Source organism: Podarcis gaigeae (assembly GCF_964106915.1).
Source record: "Podarcis gaigeae genome assembly, chromosome: 11".
NCBI classification, from domain to species: Eukaryota; Metazoa; Chordata; class Lepidosauria; order Squamata; family Lacertidae; genus Podarcis; species Podarcis gaigeae.
The window spans coordinates 48,871,664-48,894,063 of NC_139687.1; the positions used below are offsets into that span (position 1 = coordinate 48,871,664).

Consider the following 22,400-nt stretch of genomic DNA (forward strand, 5'->3'; position numbering starts at 1 on the left):
GCTCAGCAAATCTGAATTCTCAGGTAGATCTCAGCAGTCCCAGCATATATGCATGTGGTGTGGTCCCTTCTGTATTGCTTGAAAACCCTTATGCATGATCAGCTACTGCAGCACAATAGCTTGGCCCCTGTTCAGGAGAGGATGCTGCTATTTATAACAGAAGGTCAGCCCCATTCATGTGACTTTCCATTTCACTTGGGGCCACCATTATTTCTGGAGGGTTGACTATGTTAGTTTGTGGAAGCAAAAACAATAAAGAGCTTAAAGACTATCACATTCATTATGCTGTAAACTTTCACAGATTACTGATCCAGTCTGAATTTTTAACTTTTAGCAAACCATTCCGTAATATGCAAAAGTGAGGCTGCAATCCTGAAAGTAAGTTCCACTGACCTCACAGGGGCTTACTTCTGAGGATACATATAGTATTAAGAGTAGTTAAAAACAAACAGAATTATTCATAAAGAGGAAAAGGGGCTATAGTTGAACTAGGTCAGTGAGGTCACTCTGATTGCCAAAGACAGCCAATGTGGTGTCCTCCAAATGTAATTAGACTATAACTCCCATCATCTCTCAGCCCCACGCTTGCTGGGGCTGATGGGCAGGGGCGCCGACTTATAAAAAATATTGGGGGGGCCCAAGACCTCCAAACCGCTGCTGCTGGGGAAACGAAAGGGGCGAGCCCCGGGCTGCCCCGACCTTAAGTGAACCTGTGAGGGCCCACCCTTTGCGGCAGCCGATTGGCTGCCGCCGTGGGCGGTGAATATTAATGAGCTAGGGGGAATCCCCGCTTCTCGCGGGGCTGACGCCAGCCCCGCGAGATTGTTGATGGGTCGAGAGCCCGCAACCCCACCCCCTCTCTAGATCGGGAGTGGCTTTGTTTTAACTCATTACTGAATGCATTTTAAAAGGTAACTATCGTCAAACAAGGAAAATAAAAAATACCAACATAATTTTGTGATTTTACAAAGCATAATATAACTAATAATTTTCTTAAATTATTGGGGGGGCAGAGCCCCCCCAAACAAATTTTTGAGGGGGCTCGGGCCCCCTCAGGCCCCATGGAGTCGGCGCCTATGCTGATGGGAGTTAGAGTTCTACAACATATGGAAGACACTATGTTGGTCATCACTAGCTTATGCAATAATATATTTATTAGTCTTTAAGATACCGTTCATTATTTCTGTGTTAGCCAAAGTTAGCATTATTGTAACAACTGCAGTATCTCCAAATTGGCTATAAATTGGGTCAGCCAGTCTGCTTCGGGAATGTTGTGTTTATATATGGGGTCAATGTTTTTTTGACTACAAGAGGGTCAGGTTGAACTCCAGGCTTAATCACATAAAAACAAGCATTCCAATAGGAATGCTAGAGGGCACAAAGCAGGTTACTGGAACAGGGTTATTCAAAATGTAAATTATCTCCATGATCCACCGCAGGAATCAGATTGTTAAGCAAATGGGGTTTTTTTCCAAAGCATCAATGTTGTATTTTTATTTTATCAGATTTATGTTAATGCTGGTGTTAAGTGAAGGGTCATCTCCTGTTTCTGCTTCTGTCCAATACGTAACAGTAGCAGGAAATGTATCTATCCCAAATACTCAGTATTCACACTTCTGCCTTTTATTTATATTTTTGAATTTGTACTGACCACTTTAAGAATAAAAAATGATAGATAGAGCAATCCTATATTCACATTACACCAGAACTAGAGATATCCCACAAGCAAGATGACATAGGGAATTTGGGGGAACGTGACAAGGTGTGACCATCTTCTAGCTGCTTGCCAGCAAAGATCAGCCTCTGCTGGTCAGACCATGGCTAGAACAACCACGTTAAGTTGAGCTCTGTCTTACTGCAATAGTAGTTAATAAACCGGGTCCCTAACTGGGAGCTGGACTTGATTTTATTCTCTTGGTCCCGTATTTTATTTAAAGATGTTCCCTCACCTGGGAAACGAAGAGGTGGTTCAGAAGTAAATTCTTACCACAAACATAAGAAACACGAAAAAAGCCCCACCGGATCAGCCCATCTACTGCAGCATCCTGTTCTCACAATAGTCAAGTAGATGCCCATGGAAAGGTCAAAAGTGGGACCTAAGCACAACAACACTTTCCCTATTTGTGATTCCCAAAGTTGAAATTCAGAATGACCGCTCCCCGCTTAAAACGAGGAGCGCCCTTTGCGTGGACGCGCGCAGCCCCTAGATCTGGAGCGGCTCCATCAGCATAGGCTTGGCTTCGCCTTCCCTCAGGTGGGATAATTGGAGGTCTCCGCCTACCTCAGTCAGTTGTCCAATCCCACCTGGGGGAAGCGTTGCCAAGGAGACCAGGCCACGTAGGGATCACCTGCCCACACAATCGAGGATCTTACCTGGGAATCCTCACTTGGCTCCAGAGCTTCTCCCACCCTACCCACCCTCAGTTAATGCATTATTTTGCAGGTTAACTTTTCTTCACAGGTTTTTCAGGTTAACTTTTCTTCACAGGTATGCGGGCGCTGCTACGTTAAGGTCGCTGTTAAAGGGCCGGAAAGGAATTTCCCTGCATTGGCAGGTTTCGCCTTTCCCATAGCAAAAGTCACAACTTTGGCGGAATCAGGCCTTGGGCGGAATCCTTTAGTCCATCTTCCTCTTTGCGGCAGTGATACCAGGGTTCCCCGTTAAAGGGGTTTCTGAAGGGAGGGTTTGACCGTACGCCGAAAGGTCGTCATTGCTCTCCCCTGCGGCGGCGGCATAACAGGGGCGGCTATCTCTGCTTGAACATATGTTCTCCAGAGCCGGCCCATCCCCCCACACACACACTGGATAACCCTGATGCTCCCTAGGTTCCCGGCTGGGGACTGGGGAGGGAGAATGCCCAATGCCTGAGCCAAGGTCTACCCACATTTGAAATTTAATAAAGTTGTGGCCAATTTAATCCCATAGCACGTTGTCTTGAGTCGTTATTCCACATGACGGGGGGGACCGCTTGGGATCTGGGGACTCCGCCTGTCCACGCAAATATACTGCCCCAGATAGCTATCGTGGCTAGTAGCTGTTGATAGCCTTATCCTCCATGAATTTGTCTAATCATGAAGAAGAGAACTATTAGTGTTTGTTGCTAGGCTTGAGTTGGTGAGGTTAGGGGAGTACCATGTATGTTATGATTTGGTTGTTTAACATTTTTGGAATTGTACACACACACACACACACACACACACCCCATTTGGGTGGAATCCTGCATTAATATAGATCAGCTCCCTCCTGTAGCTGAAAGTGAGTGGGACAGGGCATGACTGCCTATTCATTTGGTAGACGTGGGTTGGAGTCACTGATGTTTCTGAAGTGTGGAAACTTTTATTCCTATTGGTTGCTGCCTGCTATTATTATCGATACGTTTGGTGGTTATTGATGTTATTATGAAAGGATATGCTCTTTGAAAGAAATTGGAAAAACACATCAATACCCAACATGGAAGATTGGCAAATCCTAATGGTAGAATATCTGCAGCTAGAAAAAAGGAGGGAAAGAAAACCCTGGGAAAAGTACAATGGCCATATATGTGTGTGAGAGTAGTTGATGAAAAAGAGATTATGAGTGTATTTGTGTGTATAAAATGCTTGATTTATGTTTAACAAGTGACACACACATAGAAATTTATATTGATACGATTATTGTTATAAATATATTGTGCTGTATGTATATATATTTGGATTTTTACCCCTACTTTAAATTGTTGAGATTTATTGTATATTTATGTACTTGATATTTTTTAATATAGTAACTGCTTCAAGATCTACTGATAATGATTTAAATAAATAAATAAAATAATTGGGCTGGTACTTACATCTAAAGACTGCTATTATGGGAGAAGAGTGGCTTAAAGCACTCTGATTCTTTTTCAGCAGCACCACACTCATTGCTCAGACCAAAGCCAAAACAGGCACCTAGTTCTGGGGCAACTGCAGAGTTTAAGTTGAACTACGCTTCTACATAACAGGAATGAGCTCATCTATTTATGTCATACTCACCCAGTTTTTAGCAACTCCCACCCTGCTAGACCACACCATATTGAAATTCCTTAGGTACTTGTACCATATATTCCCACTTCCATGGAAATCTGGTTGTACAGTACTTTGAACTGTGGTATGTAAACAAGGCTAAAGAGGTTTCACATGGGTTTTAGCAAAACATGTATTTCATATTCAACTTGGTTTTCCACCAACATAAACATTCAAGTAGAGGTCCCAAATCTATTAAAAACAGCAGGTTTTACCCCATGGTGTGGTGAAATGATAAAATTTACATTTATAATGATTATTTTCAAAACCATTCAAATATGTAAACTAAATGAGGCAATAAAACTTTAAAAGCCAGTCATCATGTGTCAGAGCATACACTATGTATATTTTCCAAGGGGTGTTTCGTGGCAATCTTGGTATTAGTTTGACCGTTTAACACATAACCACAAAACAATCACAGGTTGTGAATATATGTGATCCTCTCAATGAACTACATTTGACATTTTGAAACCCTGTGCCTTAATAATTCCTGTGGCTATTTGTTATTTGAAAAATGCTCATAGAAAAGCTTGCATTAGACTATAATATTTAAAAATAATTAAGGGCCTTCCTTAGCTCTAGCACCATTTTGACTCTCATAGACATGAGCTAGAGTGGTCCAATAGATATAGCATTGGGCTTAGAGTTAGGAGACCAGCATTTACACTCCAAATCTGCCACAGGCGAGTTATATGGACCTGGTTGAATAACTGCTGTTCACACCCAGCTTCCAATCTATAAAATGAAGTTAATAATGACCTACTTCACAAGGATCATGTTCCTGCCCCAGCAATATTTTACATAGGCCAGCACGGAAGCTTGATGTGAACTGATGGTTATTAATTAGTCTGGCAGATCCACATGTACATTTGAATCCTTGGAAGCTGTGTATACATGGAGTTCCACCATTTGAACTGCAATCATGCCCGGTATCTCTCAAGGTCAGCACAGTGAAGCAAGGATACTGTAACAGGTCAAGCAGTGGCTTAGATTCTGTTCACCCTTGTGTACATGCTGCTTGCAACTAAAGTGTATGTGGTATACTATTGACCATACTTACCTAAGAACCTTTGGGAGCTTTTTCTAGATGCACAGTCTGTAGGATCCCAGCTGGGGAGTACCTCCCTGCACATTGCAGGTTTAATGCAATTGCAGAAAGAAAAAGCCCTGACATGTTTCCTAACTATACATACTGTAACATGTAGTTTGACTCTTAGCTTCATAAGCTCACCACTATTTCAATAGTGAAGTACCACTAAAGAGCAGTTTTCCCTGAGTTAAAAGCAGTGGACAACAGGAAGTGTGAATAAGCAGTTAGTCTTACATAGTGTTCTTATAATGGCCAGATAAAATGGAAACAGTACAGAGAAGGGGAGGAGCCAAATACAGCAGAGCTGATGGAAGGGCCCTGCTTCCCATTTATCCCTTTGCACATCCTAATGACTACTGATGGAAGGAGGAGCTATTTCAAAGAGAATATAAGAATATAGCACTGATCCCTTCCTAAAAAGTGAGCAGTTACCCCTATCCCCCCCCCCCAAAGCCCAGTAAGGCCAAAATAAGTAAGAAAATGAATTGTTCTTAAGTTTTTAATACATTGGTGAATTTCTGTCTTCAGATCAGCTGCGGTTTGAGCCTCAACAAAATCCAGCTGGAATTCCTTTCATATGAATTGTACAATGATGCTCAATAACATTTATGCTCTATATACTGGCAGAATTCACCCAATTGTAGTTTCTTCTACTGTGCAATATATAGTCAGTAACACAAGACAGACAAGTGCCCAATAAATTTCCAAAAAGAAAACCAGTTAATGGTTCTAGAGGTCAGTTATGATAAAATAGCCAGAGAGAGCAAACACATGGTATTCCTTTGTTTTCTTTTTAATTCAAATTTATGTCTAAATTTAGCAATAGTTGTGAGAAACACTCAAGAAGTTAGATTCCAAGAGGAAACAGCTCAAAGCATGAACCTGCTGAGATTGTAAGAGAAAAGGCAAACAGCTACAAATTGTGTCATTTTTGTACACTAATAGTTTCAGCCCTATTATAGTAAATCCAGATGAGGTTTTTTATATAAACCTACTCTTGAAAATATTTCCAAACAACTTTGTTCCCTATTCTTATCATTTTAAGCATATTCTGATAGTGATCATTTTAATTACCTAGGGTGAATCTGCATACAGCCTTCTCTGGGGTTCAGATATGGTGAAACTGTGAAGAAAGTAAAAAAAACTGTTCCGCTGTCATTTCCATAAAGGAATGGGGTTCCGTAAAGCTCCAACACTCTACACTCCAATTCTGAGAAATTAATCAGAAGGAAAGAGCAGAGCTTCATTCCTTTGCCACCCTTACTGCCCCTAGGTCAGCCAAGCCACTGCTGTCCTTCCTACTTCTCCATTAAATTGGATTGCCTAGCATCTGGACTCTAACCTTCTCATTTCCCTAGTATGTGTGGCCTTCTTTCTTGATCCAGAAATGATGTACTTCAACATTTTGCTTGGTCTTCTAGCCATTTTTTAAAATGAGAACAAACATGGTTTCCACTGATGCAAACAGACTCAGTGGTAGCTGTGTTAGGGAGACAGAGAGCCAGGCTATTCAAGTAATAAATTAAAACTTCTCATTGTTTTCATCCAGGCCTGCTTCTTGTTTATTATCAGTTTTTTCTCATTTATAAGGTCTAAAATAGTTTCTCTTCAGGTTAGCTTGAAAGTTTTTATATCAAAATGTTTTTGGTTCCGCCTCCTATTTATGCAACTGGCCCCGCCTCCCAACAGTGCTGATAGGTTAACTGGGGTTTGGCAGGAGCCCCCAATGACTAGCACAGGGAGACAGGTTAGCCCAACCACCTGGTAAGTCCCATGTGGCCAGAGGTGCTGTGCGCAGTCCCCCAAAGGGTGTCCACAAAGGAAGGTGTAAGTGCTCATTCTAGACATTTGTATAGCATTTTATGCCTAGCAAAGTAGATGTAAATGAAATTCCTCTAATAACAATTTGGGTAATGGTCTGAGGTGGTCATACACTTCACTTCATTCTCTTTTTACCTAAAGTTAGGTATATTCAAACTATGATAGAGTGCTTTAGTAAAAATACACTACGTATTGTGCCCTTTGTACAGCACACTGTGGAAACCACCATGTCCCATTCAGGGAGTCTTTGCCAAAAACAGTACTGAGAATTGGAATGTATGCCAATAACAATCACTGTAAAAAAAAATCCTTGTTTATTCATTTATACAAGGTGCAATAAACACAATGTAAATGCCAAAAGACATCACTATTGAAGAAGACACAATTTGGTAAGTTATAGAAAGTTATATGGCACAAAATATATAGTTTTCTAATATGCCCTTTTTGCTAGGTTTTGTTAAGTTTCTGTGATCAGCGCCTACATTTTAGTAAAAGGGCCATTCATGGCCAAGGTGAAGCCATCATTTTAACTGGATGAAATCCTATGTATACACTCATCTCCTGGAACTAAACACTCACCCTCAAAAAAGATATCTTTATCTTCCTTTTAAAATTGGACTGACGGCAGCACTGACGTGGGTAAGGGGTACAGGGCTGGAAGGCAGCTGTTAGACGGACAAAACTAAATCAATGAAAACCGTTTATAAAGTCCCACAGCACACTGCTGTTTCCTCCAATGACGACAAAGCCATATGTAGTCTGTTTCCAGCTAGCAAAAGAATGGCATTTGTGGACACAACGTACCATTAAAAGAAAGAAGAAGAAACACCCATGTTTTCTACTTATGGTGGCCAGATCGTTTTCCTGGCAAGGATGTGACATTTATACAAATAATGCTGTGAAGCAGAAAGGCAAAAACCTTTCTTGTATTCATTAGAACCTTCCTTTCATCATGAGAACAAAAAAACAACAACCCTTAAATCAGAACATTTATGTTCCAGAGGGGAAACAGAAGATCAACAGTCATCAGGCTACAACCCTGGAGGCAGTTAGACTGGTTATCTCAAAATCATTTTATGCCTTGGACCTATTCCTTTCATATATCCCTATGTACAATTCTATAAACAAGTGTTTAAATCTTATCAGGAATTAATGTTAAAAGCACACTGCATTTATTTGTTTCATGTGTATCCTACCCTTCTTATCTGCAAGACATAGCAAAGTTTTGGGTTTAGCAAAGTTTCTGAACTCGTAATTATTTTATTAACACTTAAATGGAAATAAGTTTCATCATGGATCTTTTGTTTCCCTGTTGTGCCTGTCATCCTGACATGAAATAATATAACTTTTTTACTTTCCCTTACATAATTAAACCATTATGTGTATTTGCTGTCACTTGTATCTTGAAGTACTAAAAGTTAATGGACAGATTACCTATATAATGCTGACATTGGCCCTTTGCTCAGATTTCACTATCAAACTATTTACAGCTTGTAATTCCTTCCCTTAATGCAGGGTTGAGCCCGTACATTAGTGAAGAACCTCAACAGACTTACAGTACTGAAATCTACTGACCAAAAATGCAGAAATTCAAGCAGGCACTAGTGTGAAACTTCTCTTTGAACTTAACGTTTCAAACATTGAGGGGGGGGACCCAAAAGGAAAAACATTCTTTCCTAAAAACATTAAGCTTATAATACCGGTCACTTTCTGTTCTCAAATTAAATTGGAGCCCGCTTTTTAAATGCAATGTTTTTAAATCGTCTGCAATAATAATACCTCCCTAGTTTTTGAGGAAAACATACAAAAGATAAAACATAACTAGGATTGTACTGTTTGTTTTTGTTTTAACACAAAGATAATCCAACCTGAGAAATAAGAGTATTTGACTCAGCATTTGCATTGAAATAATGTCTAACATTTTTTAGAAAGGATAGAAGCTGCCTTTGTCTTCTCTTGCCCCTCCCCCCAAAAAAATTGAATGAAGGAAAAGATGTTATGGCAAACAAACCATATGAAACCAAGAGAAAGCAAAGCAATGCAAAATAGCTAAAAAGTTCTGGGAATTGGGATAGGATTACTGTTCTTGAAATTTCATCTTCCATGTTCTTGGCAGCCTATTTTAATTTCTGTGTTGAATGTATTGCTGAAATGGATGTGTGATTTTATTGTTTCCTGCTTATTATTTTATGACCTGTTATTGGAATATTGCATGCGCTTTTAGCTGGCTTTGTCAGATATTGTAAGGCATCTTGTGAAAACGTAGTATGAACAGCAGGTAACAAATGTATTACACTAAATAAATAAATAAACAATAAGGCTCAATGAATATTTATTTAAAATTGTTTTATCCCTCCTCACTTATTTAAAACATTTTTACCAGTAGTGATATTGGATTAGAAAGTAAAGCCAGACATTTTAGATACAGTACTATAATAAGTTTCACATAATTAAGAATACTCGAACTAGCCACCTGAAGACAGACAAAGTGGGGTAGTCACTTTTCACTGAACAAGAAATTTCACAACTGAGAGCCACTACTGATAAGGCTGCAACTCAAATTTCCACACATCATATCTAAGGAAAACAGGGGGTTCTGTCCTATGAATAGATACTCTTCCAACAAAGGGGTGGGGGTTGAGAAACCTAGGCTCCGAACTTTTAACAGCTTTTAAAGTCAATGCAAGTAGTTTGAAATTATTAAACAAAGAGGGTACTAATGAAGTTGCTCCAATATTGGTGTTATGTGATCTGAAACCAAGGGTTGAGGGAGTGTCAGCTACCACAAAGAAATTGAGAAGAGCATAGTGGATGCCACCATAGGAAGGAATACAAAAACAGTTTTTGGAATAGTAAACGGACCACTATACCAGTATCCCCACTACATGCTCTAACACTTTCCTTCCAAATTGTAGATTTTATAACTGTCTGATAGTTATTCAAATCAGTAAGACACAGGGTATATTTCTTTAGTAAAGATCTTACTACAGTGGTACCTCGAGTTACAAACACCTCAGGTTACAAATGCTTCAGGTTACAAACTCCGTTAACCTGAAAGAGTTACCTCAAGTTGACAACTTTGCCCCAGGATGAGAACGGAAATTGTGTGCCGGTGGCACAGCAGCAGCAAGAGGCCCCATTAGCAAAAGCACGCCTCTAGTTATGAACAGTTTCAGGTTAAGAATGGACCTCCAGAAAGAATTAAGTTCGTAACTAGAGGTACCACTGTATAAGCTATTTATTAAGGATCCTTTAAGACAACTAAAACTACACCCTCCCTATGTGAGACATTAAGAACCCCTCCCACAAAATATGCCAGGCCCCTCCAGCGGCAAGAAAGGGACCTTGTCCACCTCCTCAGGCTGAATAAATTGAAATGCATTATGGTACTTGGGAACCATGAGGGCATCCATAACTTTATATATGGGTTCCAAGTTAGCATGGATTTAAGTCATTTTATCTTCAAGGTGTTTTGCAAATTGCTCACAGTGGACACCTGAGGGTGGAGGCTCCATTTATCTACTAATGTTAATAACCACTGATAGACCATAGATTCCTCTTTCAAACACTGATCCACATATTTTGGCTCTCCCTGGTAGCCAAGTCAAAACTTGTAGCCTGCAGAATGCTGCCCTTGTGTGCATGTTTACTTGGAAGCCTCTTTGAATACTACGGGGCTTTCTGCCAGTTAAGTGTACACAGAGTAGCATGTACACTGACCTCAAACTGCATCTCCATGGGAAGTGAGGGATAATCCTTTGCTTCCTTCTTCAGCTTCAAGCTTCAGGTTGCAAATGGCATCCTGCTGCACCCCTTGGGTGGTATATGCTGATGTTACCAAAGCAGTATGTATATAAGACTTCCAAGGGTAGCTTTCATCCTGCTGTGCTGTGTGTTATTGCTTATACATACCATCCTGTCTTCTTTATACAATATAGCCGGTACTTAGGTTTATATGAAATTCTGGTGGAATGCATTGAAGCTTAGTTTGGCTGAAGCTGATACAAACACCAACAAGATTTCAGGAATGTGTCAATGTGATTGCAGCAAAGAAAGAAAGACAGAGAGACAGAGGAGGTACAATAGACACTGTAGTAGGTTCAGGAGGAAATGGAAATTATAGCAGAGTCTGTGGATGCATAGAAGATGTAAGGTTGATTAAATTCAACAGAATTTACTTCCAAATAAGTGTTCTTAGGGTGTGTATGATTGAGTGACTCAGCACACAAACAGAAAAGTGGCCAGCAAAGTTTCTCTCCAAAAATAATGTTTCCAACAGGAAAATAAAGTGTGTTAACAAAAGTGATAAAGAAACTGAAAAACACTCACCACGGGCTCCACCCAGATAAGCATCATAAATAGTCAGCTTCTTCTGTTCCTCTGTATTAGAAAAGGAAATCAGTCTCAAGTTAGTGCTGACAGTGTTCTTGAACCTCTGTCTGGCACAAATAATTATATGTTCATTACTGATCTGCAGCCCACAATCAGCAGTATTTAGTACAGCCCTGCTATCCGCAAAACAACAGAGGATCAGGAATCAAAATCTGTGGCCATGTTAATTTGTACTTTAATAACTAGTCATGAGGAGGGAAGGAGGAGCAATTAATTAAGTTTGTATTTAAAGGCAAAAATACCTAATTCACACTTTCCAAAACAATATGCAAACCAAAACACCGCCATTCTTCAAAATTCACATTTGCCCAAATGTTGCAATGCAGTTTTTCAGCCAAGTAATGTTTTCAAAAGTGCATACTGTATACTAAATAGTGCATATAAAAATAACATACAAAAATCCATTATAATAGGGAACTTTTTTAATTGCTCTGCAAAAAAATGTATATTAGACAAAATTGCTTACAAAAATGTGTATATTAGAATTTGCACTAAAATGATGAATTTTCATGCAGACTTTAAAAAAAATGCAAACTGATGTGGAAATGTGGAGATTTGAATTGAAGATTGGAGAAATGAGAAAGAAAGAGAAAGAAAATTAGCATATTCACCCATCTGAGTTTGAAGACCTTATACTTTGTGCTGGTCAATTATTTACTTTACTAAGAAAGTCAAAATATATATATTATTTCAAATAAAAGAGAGATGTTTGTGCTTCACAAAAGGTAAAATGTGATAGTTTGAGACAAACCTCTACATTAAAGTTTATATTAATACACACTTTATAAGATTTAGGTTTGGCAAATATGGCTCTGGAACATGATTACACAAAAATTATAACAAATTATATATTCACTAATGAAAGTAATTATGAACCCCTGGCTCAAGCACTTTATGGGTAGCTGGCAATTCATTCAGGGTTTTCGTAATGGGCAGAGTGTCATTCTCCTTCAGGCTATTACTATGAATCATGGCAACAGCAGTCAACCAAAAGCCTTGGCTGTTCTATGACAATCTAGATCATAGCAACCATGTTTTCCAGAAAGAAGTCAATGGTGGGCTTCAGCAGGAGGAAATGACTATGGGTTTATGTTCACAGTCAGCTGTTCCAACCATTCCCTCACCCCTTACAGTTTCATGTCAGAGACTCAAGGGACGGATAGAAAGAGGAAAACATAAGCAAGTGGTGTCCATGTCTGCGAATTCACCTAGTATGTACAGTCTCCTACATCCTCAGCAAGAACTCAATCAGAATCTGAGGAGGAGAACCATGCTACACCAAGTAGGCTCTTTATCAATGTCTAACTTGACAGTCCCTCTGTGATTTACTTGGGTGGGGGGAGAGTCAAATGCAGCTTAATTCTCTTGCAGGAAGGAACAGAAAGCTCATGTGTTTCTGTTCTCCCACATCCCCATATTATTAAAACACACATCTCCACCATCCAAGAGATGTGCTGGCATGGGGAGTTTTGTATGTCTCCCTCTAATATAGTTATGGGAAATGCTTGAGTTGTGTTTCAGATATTATAGACTGTCACGTCCAAAGCGTTATTTGCCAGATTCCGAGAGGCTCTATTCAACCTATGATTAGAAGTACCCACAGTTGCCTCCCGCATACATAGTTTGCAACCCAGAGATTAATGCATTTGTACCAGTGAAATGGGACGCAGGTGGCGCTGTGGGTTAAAGCCTCAGCGCCTAGGACTTGCCGATCAAAAGGTCGGTGGTTCGAATCCCTGCGGCGGGGTGCGCTCCCGCTGCTCGGTCCCAGCGCCTGCCAACCTAGCAGTTCGAAAGCACCTCCGGGTGCAAGTAGATAAATTGGGACCGCTTACCAGCGGGAAGGTAAATGGCGTTTCCGTGTGCGGCTCTGGCTCGCCAGAGCAGCGATGTCACGCTGGCCACGTGACCCGGAAGTGTCTCCGGACAGCGCTGGCCCCTGGCCTCTTGAGTGAGATGGGCGCACAACCCCAGAGTCTGTCAAGACTGGCCCGTACGGGCAGGGGTACCTTTACCTTTACCTTTACCAGTGAAATGAGAGGTAAAGCTCATTTCTTGGATCTCTCCTTCTCTGTCTGCTGCATGCCATACTTTGCCCTTGCTACTGCACAAGGACAAGTGGCAGGCAAGCAGCCATAGCAAAAAAAATAAAAAATAAAAATAAAAATCCCAGGAGACACTTGTGTCATTTCATTAGTACAATTGTTCTGTGTATCCTCAATCTCTGGATTGCAAACTGGCAATCCTACACTTCTGTGAAGTTCTGCTAAGCCTTGCTACTGCTATCTTAAAATCTCAGTATTGCACTGTATTAATTAACCAATTAAGATTCATATTCTGTCCTTCAGAAAGAATTTCCAGGGTGGCTACTACACGCTTGGCAACATCAAAATATCTATTCCCAACCCCAAGCCAACTCTGAGTTGGAAGAAGCAGCAGAAAATTCAGACCCGGTTCAAACTTTTGTGCAACAGCATAGTTGCTGCTAAATATCACTCACCCATGCTCAGGGCTCCAGATGGTTGTGGGTCTACCTCCCATGTGATCAGTCGTCCTGCACAGGAAGTGGATTCAAACATTCTTCAGCTGCATGGAGCTCTGACCACAAAGAAATGATTTTCAGCAGCAACTATGCCACTATGCAAATGTTTAAATTGGGCCTAAGGAATCCCAGCTGAAGTCCTTGTTCTAACATCTCTTTTTAATTCCTTGTCACTGCTCAGTATTTCTGCCTATAATTATTTCCCCCATTTCTCAAGCCATTTCAGGCAGTGCTGAGGGAGAGAGAGAAATGTGGAGGGCTGTTTTACAGATTTGCTCTGGGGGTTGATAGTTTATTTATTTAAAATAACTGCCACATGGCATTCAAAGAGGCTTGGCAAGCTGGAAGTTACTCACCTACACTAGCATCAAGATGTATACTGTATATTAACTGTTGTGTTGTGCTTGTTCTGCAAAAAGACAAAGGGTAAATCTTCAGAACTATTTTCCATTTTACCAATATTAATTAAATTAGCTAGATATAAAAGCACCCAAACAACTGTATATTGCTAGAATTTCACCATTGGACAGTTTTTAACAGATTTGTACTGTTTTTACAATAGTATACCATCTCAGACTTTGAAACTGCCCTGTTGCTAGAGATGTTCGTTAAACAGTGGCAGTTGTACAAATATGGACTGAACTTTTCCAAACACCTCCTCCCAGCCATTTTAGAATTTCATGTGCCAAATGTAACACTAAAATACACACATTAAAAAAACAACAGATGGTCATTAAAATCCTACACTGTTAAGCGGAGTATTTTCCATGCACGCAAAGAAAAGTCATGATAATCAGGGAAAGTATAATTCAGCATGAAATGTTATTTGAAACAGCTCTCATTGACCGAGAGCCACAACACATTACATAGCCCTGTCATGGAGATGCTGTCAAGAGGGGCCTTGCTATTGTGATGGATCTAGAACTGAACACCACCATCATGTTGCAAATCTGCAACCAACCACCAGCAGCTACAATGGGGAATGTGGTGTGGGTATATCATACAGGTGGTATTTCTAAATACTATGGTCTACTTGATGATCTGTCACCCATCAGAGAATAATTTTCAGTCAGCTCTGAAGTCCAGGGCAACAAAAGTATTGATTTTTGCTGGAAAGAGTAAATCCTAATTAAATTGTGGGGAGGGAGGATGTGGTTGGCATTTCAATGATGATGCCATTTCAACACTGCCAAAAAACAACAACAAAAAACCGTACCATGTACGAAGAGACCAATCCCACAATAAACACATGTCTGGATGCACCCCAAGGGAGACCCACCATCTGGAGAGGAATTGATAAAGTTTGGCAGGTTGGCATAAATAATGGCTGGTTAGTTGGACAAGCCAAAATGTGTAGTTCCCTGGTGTGCTCCTCCTTCCCCAAAACCAGTTCCCAAATTTTGTTGTTCCACCTGGCAGGTATCAGTGACAGAATGGCAGAGAAGTCCCCTCTCTGCTGCAGTGACTGGAATCAACTTTCATTCAGCTCCTCACCCCCATGAGTCTCCTCCATGGCTCTTCTCCATGGTTATTATATCAAGTGAATATACATAAACTCTGCATCTTCTCTCTCCTGCCTGGCCCACCTCTATCTTCTCCAATCCTTTTTTCCCCATTTAAGTTGTATCTATTTGATTTTGTATCATTCTTTGCATATCACTTAGCAGAATTTTCTCCTTCATGAATGGGAACAATTTCTGAGGCAATATTTCTGAGGCAATATTTCAGTGACGCGAACACTAAAAGAAAGGTGTTTCTTTTATTTACTTAACAGAATTCACATACTGCTTAATCTACAGAAAACGTCTGTCATTTTTTTTAAAAAAGCATTAAAAAGTTGGGTGCTAATTTACTGCACTAAACACTTTCCATTGCAGTTGTGCTACACTACAACCTGTTTAAATAGCACTGTACTTTTCTTTTGTCTCTATATTACCATAATGTTATTATATTATTATTACTTATTTATTTATACCCTGCCTTTTTTCCTGACAGGATTCAAGGCAGCTTGCAGGTAAAAGTAAGAACCGCTGAAAACATAGAAAATGGAGTAATTAAAAACAATTAAACATTTATAGAATTAAAACTATCTATCTAAATATGATTAAAATTAATAGCATACAAATAATCACAACGAAATGTTCTTGTCACCATAATGAGAGCTCCTACTCTCTGTTCCCCTCAGACACATGGGGAATGGATAAAGAGAAGGGAGCTTCAGTTCTATAAACAAGTGCAGTTCCTCAGCCTGAAAATCCTCTAAAACTGTAAAGCCTTGAGAAGAAGAGTCCTAACACTCTGGTTTATTAACATGAATATTATTATTATCATTATTTTTTATTTACTTATGCCCCACCTTTTTCTCTGACAGAACTCGAGGCGGTCTACATATAAAAATGAGAACCATTAAAAATCTAGAAACCCACACGCCCTACACCCGGAACTTTCTCAGAAAACTAATTTACGCAAGTCTGATGAAAAAGAGCAAGCTAAGGAAAGACAGATGTCACAAAGCTGAATTAAGACATACCAAAAGGAAGGAAGAAAAGGAGGGAAAGACGTCTGCTGCAGCAGGCCTGAGACTGAGAAACACATTGAATTAAGACATACCAAAAGAAAGAGGAGGGAAAGACGTCCGCTGCAGCAGGCCTGAGACTGAGGGAAGTTGAATTCAGCAGTGCTGCTTTTCGTGATCCTTTGCTATCAAAGGAGCTTCTCTGTTTCCCTTGGAAGGAAAAAAACCAAACAAACCGCAAACCCTGGTTCATAATCTGCGTCAGGAGCTGGGTTACCAACTGGCAGAAATGTTGGCTTTCCGTTTGATAGTTTTTCTCCAGCTTGGCATCAGGTATTTTGCTGAGTATACCACATACCTTCAGATCTGAGGAGGGTGATGTGGTGTAATTTTTTTGCACAGAGCCTTATAACCCACTTTGATCCTCTGACCAAAATTATCCTGGCTCCGTCCTCAAACTGATAAGAAACCATCCTACTTCACAAACTGAACAGTTAATAAGTCCAATAACTGACCCAGCCCTTTTTTTTTTAAATCACAGGTTTACAATCCAGTTCACGAAGCTTTGAGCGACTCCTGTTTAAAAATCAAGGCAAACCTCCCTCATACTTATTATTTATTTACTTCTAATTTCCTCCTCAGAATTTATTTAGTTATCACTAATTTATTCATTACTAGTTTCTCCTCAGAATATGGAGGCTGGGCCTTGGGGAGCTGCTTCCTGGTTATCAAAACCTTGCATTACAGAGGCCTAGCAGAAAACCCCACTCCCTGGATTGCAGGGTTGCCTCTGTACAGCTCCAATATGAACAATTTTTAAATCTCCAATTCGAGCAGAAAGTCAGGATTGTTCTTTTCCAACCTGCTGCTGTCACCTGTTCATACCTCATTGGTTGTGCAAAGAGAGGCCTGAGGAAGGAATGGGGAGGAGGAGCCATGTTTTCTCTTTCCTGCAGTGTGTGCTTTTAAACGTCCTATTTTGATCTCAGCAACAAGGCTGCAACCCTGCTGCCTTGTTAATCCCAGAGCATTTATATCCATTTTTTGTTTAAGGGTCCTATTCCAATGTGAATTTGATAGTCCAGAAACAAGAGTCTGGAATGTTCCTTCAGTTCACTTCAACTCACCCAGAACAGGCATTCATACATTTATCTGAATTCATACATCACAGTGTGTAAAAGAGAAATAACAAAATTCAAGTTAAAAGTAGTGATGCATTTACAGTGGTACCTCGGGTTAAGTACTTAATTTGTTCCAGAGGTCTGTTCTTAACCTGAAACTGTTCTTAACCTGAAGCACCACTTTAGCTAATGGGGCCTCCTGCTGCCGCTGCGCCGCCAGAGCACGATTTCTGTTCTTAACCTGATGCACTATTTCTGGGTTAGCAGAGTGTGTAACCTGAAGCGTGTGTAACCTGAAGCGTATGTAACCCGAGGTACCACTGTATATGACCAAAGAGATTTACCATCAGGATATCAACCAAGTCATACTTCCTCCCTCTTTCCTAACGATGTTTTGGTGCCTCTTCTTAATACCATTCCCCTTTGTTTAGCAAAGCTATACCTGCTGTTGCTTCCACTTTCCAGAGCAGCCCTTTCCCCACTACATGTCTTTGCTTTTTCTGCTCCCCTGTTCTCCTGCTCTGCAACCCAAACCCCTCCCTATAATCCTGGGCAGCTCCTTTTCCCTTTTCCTGTGGTCTTTTCCATTTAGAGACATGGGTTCCTTGCTACTTCGGCTGAGTACAAACTACGTATATGTTTAAAGTGCATTAAAGGACAGGACCCACCTGCAAAAAAAAAAAAGTCAGAACTGTAGTTCACCCTTCACAGAACTACAATTCCCAACACTATTAGCAAACCACAGTTCCCTGAATTCTTTGGGAGAAGTCATGTGCTTTAAATGTATGGGGTGTACCTGGTTTCTCAACTCAGGCTCCACACAGGCGTAGTTAATGTAAGAGGTTTTATGAAACAGCATCTGCAGCAGTAGTTTGCCACATTTGTAAATTAATTCACTGTCCACATGACTGAGTAAACTGACTTGGCAGCATGGACGATACAAAAGTATCTGCTTATCTGCTTTCTGTGGATATTACTGCTGGTGGATTAAAGTGTTCCAAACACAGTACTATTGCAGTCAACAGTTATACATAATCAGTTTGGGAGGGGTTTTCCTTCTGCTAACTCTGCACCCTAAGATACCAAAGAGCAGCAGTGTTTTAAGGGAAAATACACAATGGAAAACCTAGATGGAAAAAACCTGACTCTTGGTCTACAGAGAAGTGTTAGATGTTGCCTCATTATATTTGAGGATAAGAGCCTACAGAAGTTTGGCAACTGTATGAAGAGATATGCAGCAGAGTCTCTCTAAATCTTTCTGAATGCGTAAATGACATGTAAAAGTGAGTTTTTATTGCACTTGGCACACTGCCTGAGGTCATAACACATTGCTTCCTTAGTAAATGTCTTTTCCCCCTAACCACAAAGATATACTTCAGACCTACCAAAAACCCCATAGGGAATAAGAACTGGGATTTCCCATTAAACAGACGGTGATCACTTCATAATGGATTGCTGGCAAGTTGCCAAGTCTACAGTATGACTTGCAAATGATTTCCCCAATAACTACCTTTTTCAGAAAAACAGAATCACTGTTTTGCTGTATGAAATGATTCACAATAACAGCAGCAGAATTAAAAGTAGAGTGTTCAGGGTACAAGGGCAAGCAATAAGAAGAAAGGCCAGGCATTGTTGGGGGAAAGCATACCAAAAGATGGTGACTCACAAAGACCTGCTGTTTTTTCAGATGTTTGGAATCTCACATATGTGGAAGCAAGCTGCAATTGCTTGGGGCAGTGTTGCATGAACAGAACCATTTCCACTTGCACAGTGGGACTTCCCCCCTCCCCCCTGCACACTCACTACATCTGTTATGGGGTCCCCCCAACCCTCCAGAACACATCTGGGGACAGGCAAGCAGAGGAAAGGGGGTGGAAGTCTTGTTGTGGAAGAAGAAGCAGGCCCATGGTGGGGGGGGGGGCAGCCAGCTTCACTTGCTCTGGACCTTGGAGGGCTAAGCAGAATCAAGGCACCGTACTGGGGACCAGATATGTTTTTCAGTTTAGAACTTCATTCTAACTCCACTCTGGGCCTCAGACAGGCTCAGCATAGGCCTGAACAGAATACTTTCTACTTACGGAATTATTTACTTGAATACTGCCCTTGGTCAGATTGGAAAGGTGCCTTATACATGTGTCAAAGTCTCTCTAGTAGCAAGGAAAATGCTCATAATTATTATCAGCAGGTAGTAATAGAAATAAGGCTTTCTCATTAGAAAGTCTTTTGCCAGAAGGGGAGAACATGCAGTGTGCTGGCTCCACACACCATGTGGTTATGCACGGTGGTGATGGAAGCACATCAATCCTGAGGGTTTGCTCTCAGTGCATTGGCAATACCAAGAATATCATTTTAATGCTTCCTACAGGAATTAGTATCCTTTACTTACATAGGAGTGAAGTGTACTTAAAGGAGATAACTTTGGGAGGGGGTTGGAACAGTTAAAACTCTACACTTGTTGGCTTCTGTTTTTCTGAGAGAAGGCAGCTTTCCCTTTTCCCCCTGGTCATGCTGAATACAGACCATTTACTTTGTCTTATACTGGACATGAGGGACGCGAGTGGCGCTGTGGGTTAAACCACAGAGCCTAGGGCTTGCCGATCAGAAAGTCGGCGGTTCGAATCCCCGCAACAGGGTGAGCTCCCATTGCTCAGTCCCTGCTCCGCCAACCTAGCAGTTCAAAAGCACGTCAAAGTGCAAGTAGATAAATAGGTACTGCTCTGGCAGGAAGGTAAACGATGTTTCCGTGCGCTGCTCTGGTTCGCCAGAAGCGGCTTAGTCATGCTGTCCACATGACCCGGAAGCTGCACGCCGGCTCCCTTGGCCAATAAAGCGAGATGAGCGCCACAACCCCAGAGTCGTCCACGACTGGACTGGACCTTTACCTTTATATTGGACATAATGGGAGCCATTGAAATATTAACCTACTCTGACTAGTATCACCATACCCTTTCATCATCATAACTCCATTCCATTTATTGGGCACTCTTGAGCATGCTCGATACAGTTCCTGCAGACCCTCTAAGTGTCCCTATTTTCCAGGGATGTCCGTGATGTAGAGAAGCTATCTCAGTTTCTGCTTTGATCCTGGAATGTCCTGCTTTTCCTTAGGATGTCCCTATTTTCATTGGAGAAATGTTGGAGGGTATAGTGTTATCTGACCCCCGAGCTGTCTGAAAACAATCCTGTATAGGGAAGGTTTTTTAAACATTTAATGTTTCATTGTGTTTTTATATATGTTGGAAACTGCCCAGAGTGGCTGGAGCAACCTAGTAAGATGTATGGGGTATAAATAGTATAATTATCACTATGGAATGGGACATCCCTATTTTCATCAGAGAAATGTTGGAGGGGATGTTTGTGTTCATTTGCTTTGAGACCTACACAATGAAACGTGAGATATATATTATTTTTATTATTATTAATTTTTGCAGAAAATTGTGCCCCAAGCTGCACAGGAATTACTGTCTAATCTTCAGTTCTTTCAGTTGCAAAACTGTTCTCTCAGCTGCCTTAAGTTTTCAAATGTTCTTCACCCAATTAAGAAGATATAAAATGATGCCAAAAACTGCTAACAGAGAAATACATTTAAAGTCATTCACTTTTGTCAGCTTTTTTTTAAAAAAGACAAACATTTGTTCGCTTGTTTGCGGCTGAATAAATATATGAGCCACAGTGCGAGCAAGCTAAGAAAATCTAATACGTGTCTTTATAAGGTGTGAGTATGACATTGTAAACTGCCCTTCCTTTGCTGAAAATCTGTAATTGGATTTTTATGTGGCTTGTTATTAAAATGTTTAGTCTGAGTAAGATGAAGGAAGAAGTGACTCTTTGCATGATCTGAAATTAAGTCTGTAAAACATTTGGATCACATTTTCCCCTAGATGTATCTTGATACGGCCATGTTGTACTAAAGGGCAAGGGATGGAATCTTTTATTTCATATGATTTCTCTGCATTTGATTGACAGCAGATCAAAGTATGCACTGACCGCACCCACCCCATTGTAAAGCATTGAGCATGAGAGGATATGAAAGTTGTGCCTGTGGTGCTAGAAGATTCTAATGACTAATTTACACATGCAAACCTTGATATGAAGTTGCATACTGATTATGACTAGTTTGTCAGTATTTGGGGGAGGGAATCAGTCATATACCAGAAATTTAGGTTTGCACAACAGTTTAAAGATTGCTGTTGTCCAACCACAACAAATCCACGTTTTATTTAAAAAAATATTTATTGCTGTTAGGAAGGTGACAGGAAAATGCATAGGAAATGTGGGATGACTGAATGATTAATGGACTGAATAATTAATAGGAAGATCAGACAATCAGAATTGTAGAGTTGGAAAGAACCACAACGGTCATCTAGTCCAACCCCCTGCAATGCAGGAATCTTGCACCCAGTGTGGGGCTCAAACCCACGACCGTGAGATTAAAAGTCTCATTGTTATGTACTGAAGTTCTCACCCTGGGCCAGCAGGGGGATTCTGTAGATAGTTCAGGTCCACATATGCAAATAAGGGATCGAAAGTGACGTTCAGTGATTGGATAGTTACAGAAAATGGTTACTGTTGCGTTCTAGTGGAGCTCTATATAAGCAGGCTGGCTGAACTCTTCAGTTCAGTTCTGTTCTGGCCTGTGAATAAACAAGAGCTGTTTTAAGAATCGCTGTGTCGTCTGATATGTTCACCCACAACCTAACTCTCATGTTCAGGTCCCGACTGAACAATCCCATTATAAACACCACATAAGAAAATCAGGATGAATGCTCATTGTTGCATAACATTCCCACAAACAAATCAGAATGAATGATCAGTAAAGACAGGATATAGCCTAACCCCCACAAAAGTTTTGTAAAGCAAATCAGATCAGCTAATGGA

At 40.6% G+C, this 22,400-nt stretch overlaps 1 protein-coding gene and 1 long non-coding RNA gene across 5 annotated transcripts in view; one reads left to right on the forward strand and one right to left on the reverse strand.

Moving 5' to 3' along the window:
- TARS1 (threonyl-tRNA synthetase 1) overlaps positions 1-18,040 on the reverse strand; it is a 203,012-nt gene extending 184,972 nt beyond the window's left edge. Inside the window, exons 1-3 of one of the 2 annotated variants that reach the window (XM_083702679.1) lie at positions 17,965-18,040; positions 14,243-14,295; positions 11,282-11,332 (exon numbers count right to left, since the gene is read on the reverse strand). In XM_083702679.1, coding sequence (XP_083558805.1) covers positions 11,282-11,308 — 27 coding nt within the window. In that variant the 5' untranslated portion in view covers positions 11,309-11,332; positions 14,243-14,295; positions 17,965-18,040. Of the gene's footprint in view, positions 1-11,281; positions 11,333-14,242; positions 14,296-16,759; positions 16,900-17,964 lie in introns of those variants that run through there. The other variant, XM_083702680.1, reaches the window with a different exon arrangement.
- Positions 16,596-22,400, forward strand: part of LOC310827218 — a 52,644-nt gene continuing 46,839 nt past the window's right edge. For all 3 annotated transcript variants that reach the window (XR_014556223.1, XR_014556224.1, XR_014556225.1), the window contains exon 1: positions 16,596-16,734. This is a non-coding gene — a long non-coding RNA (uncharacterized lncRNA). The remainder of the gene's footprint in view (positions 16,735-22,400) is intronic.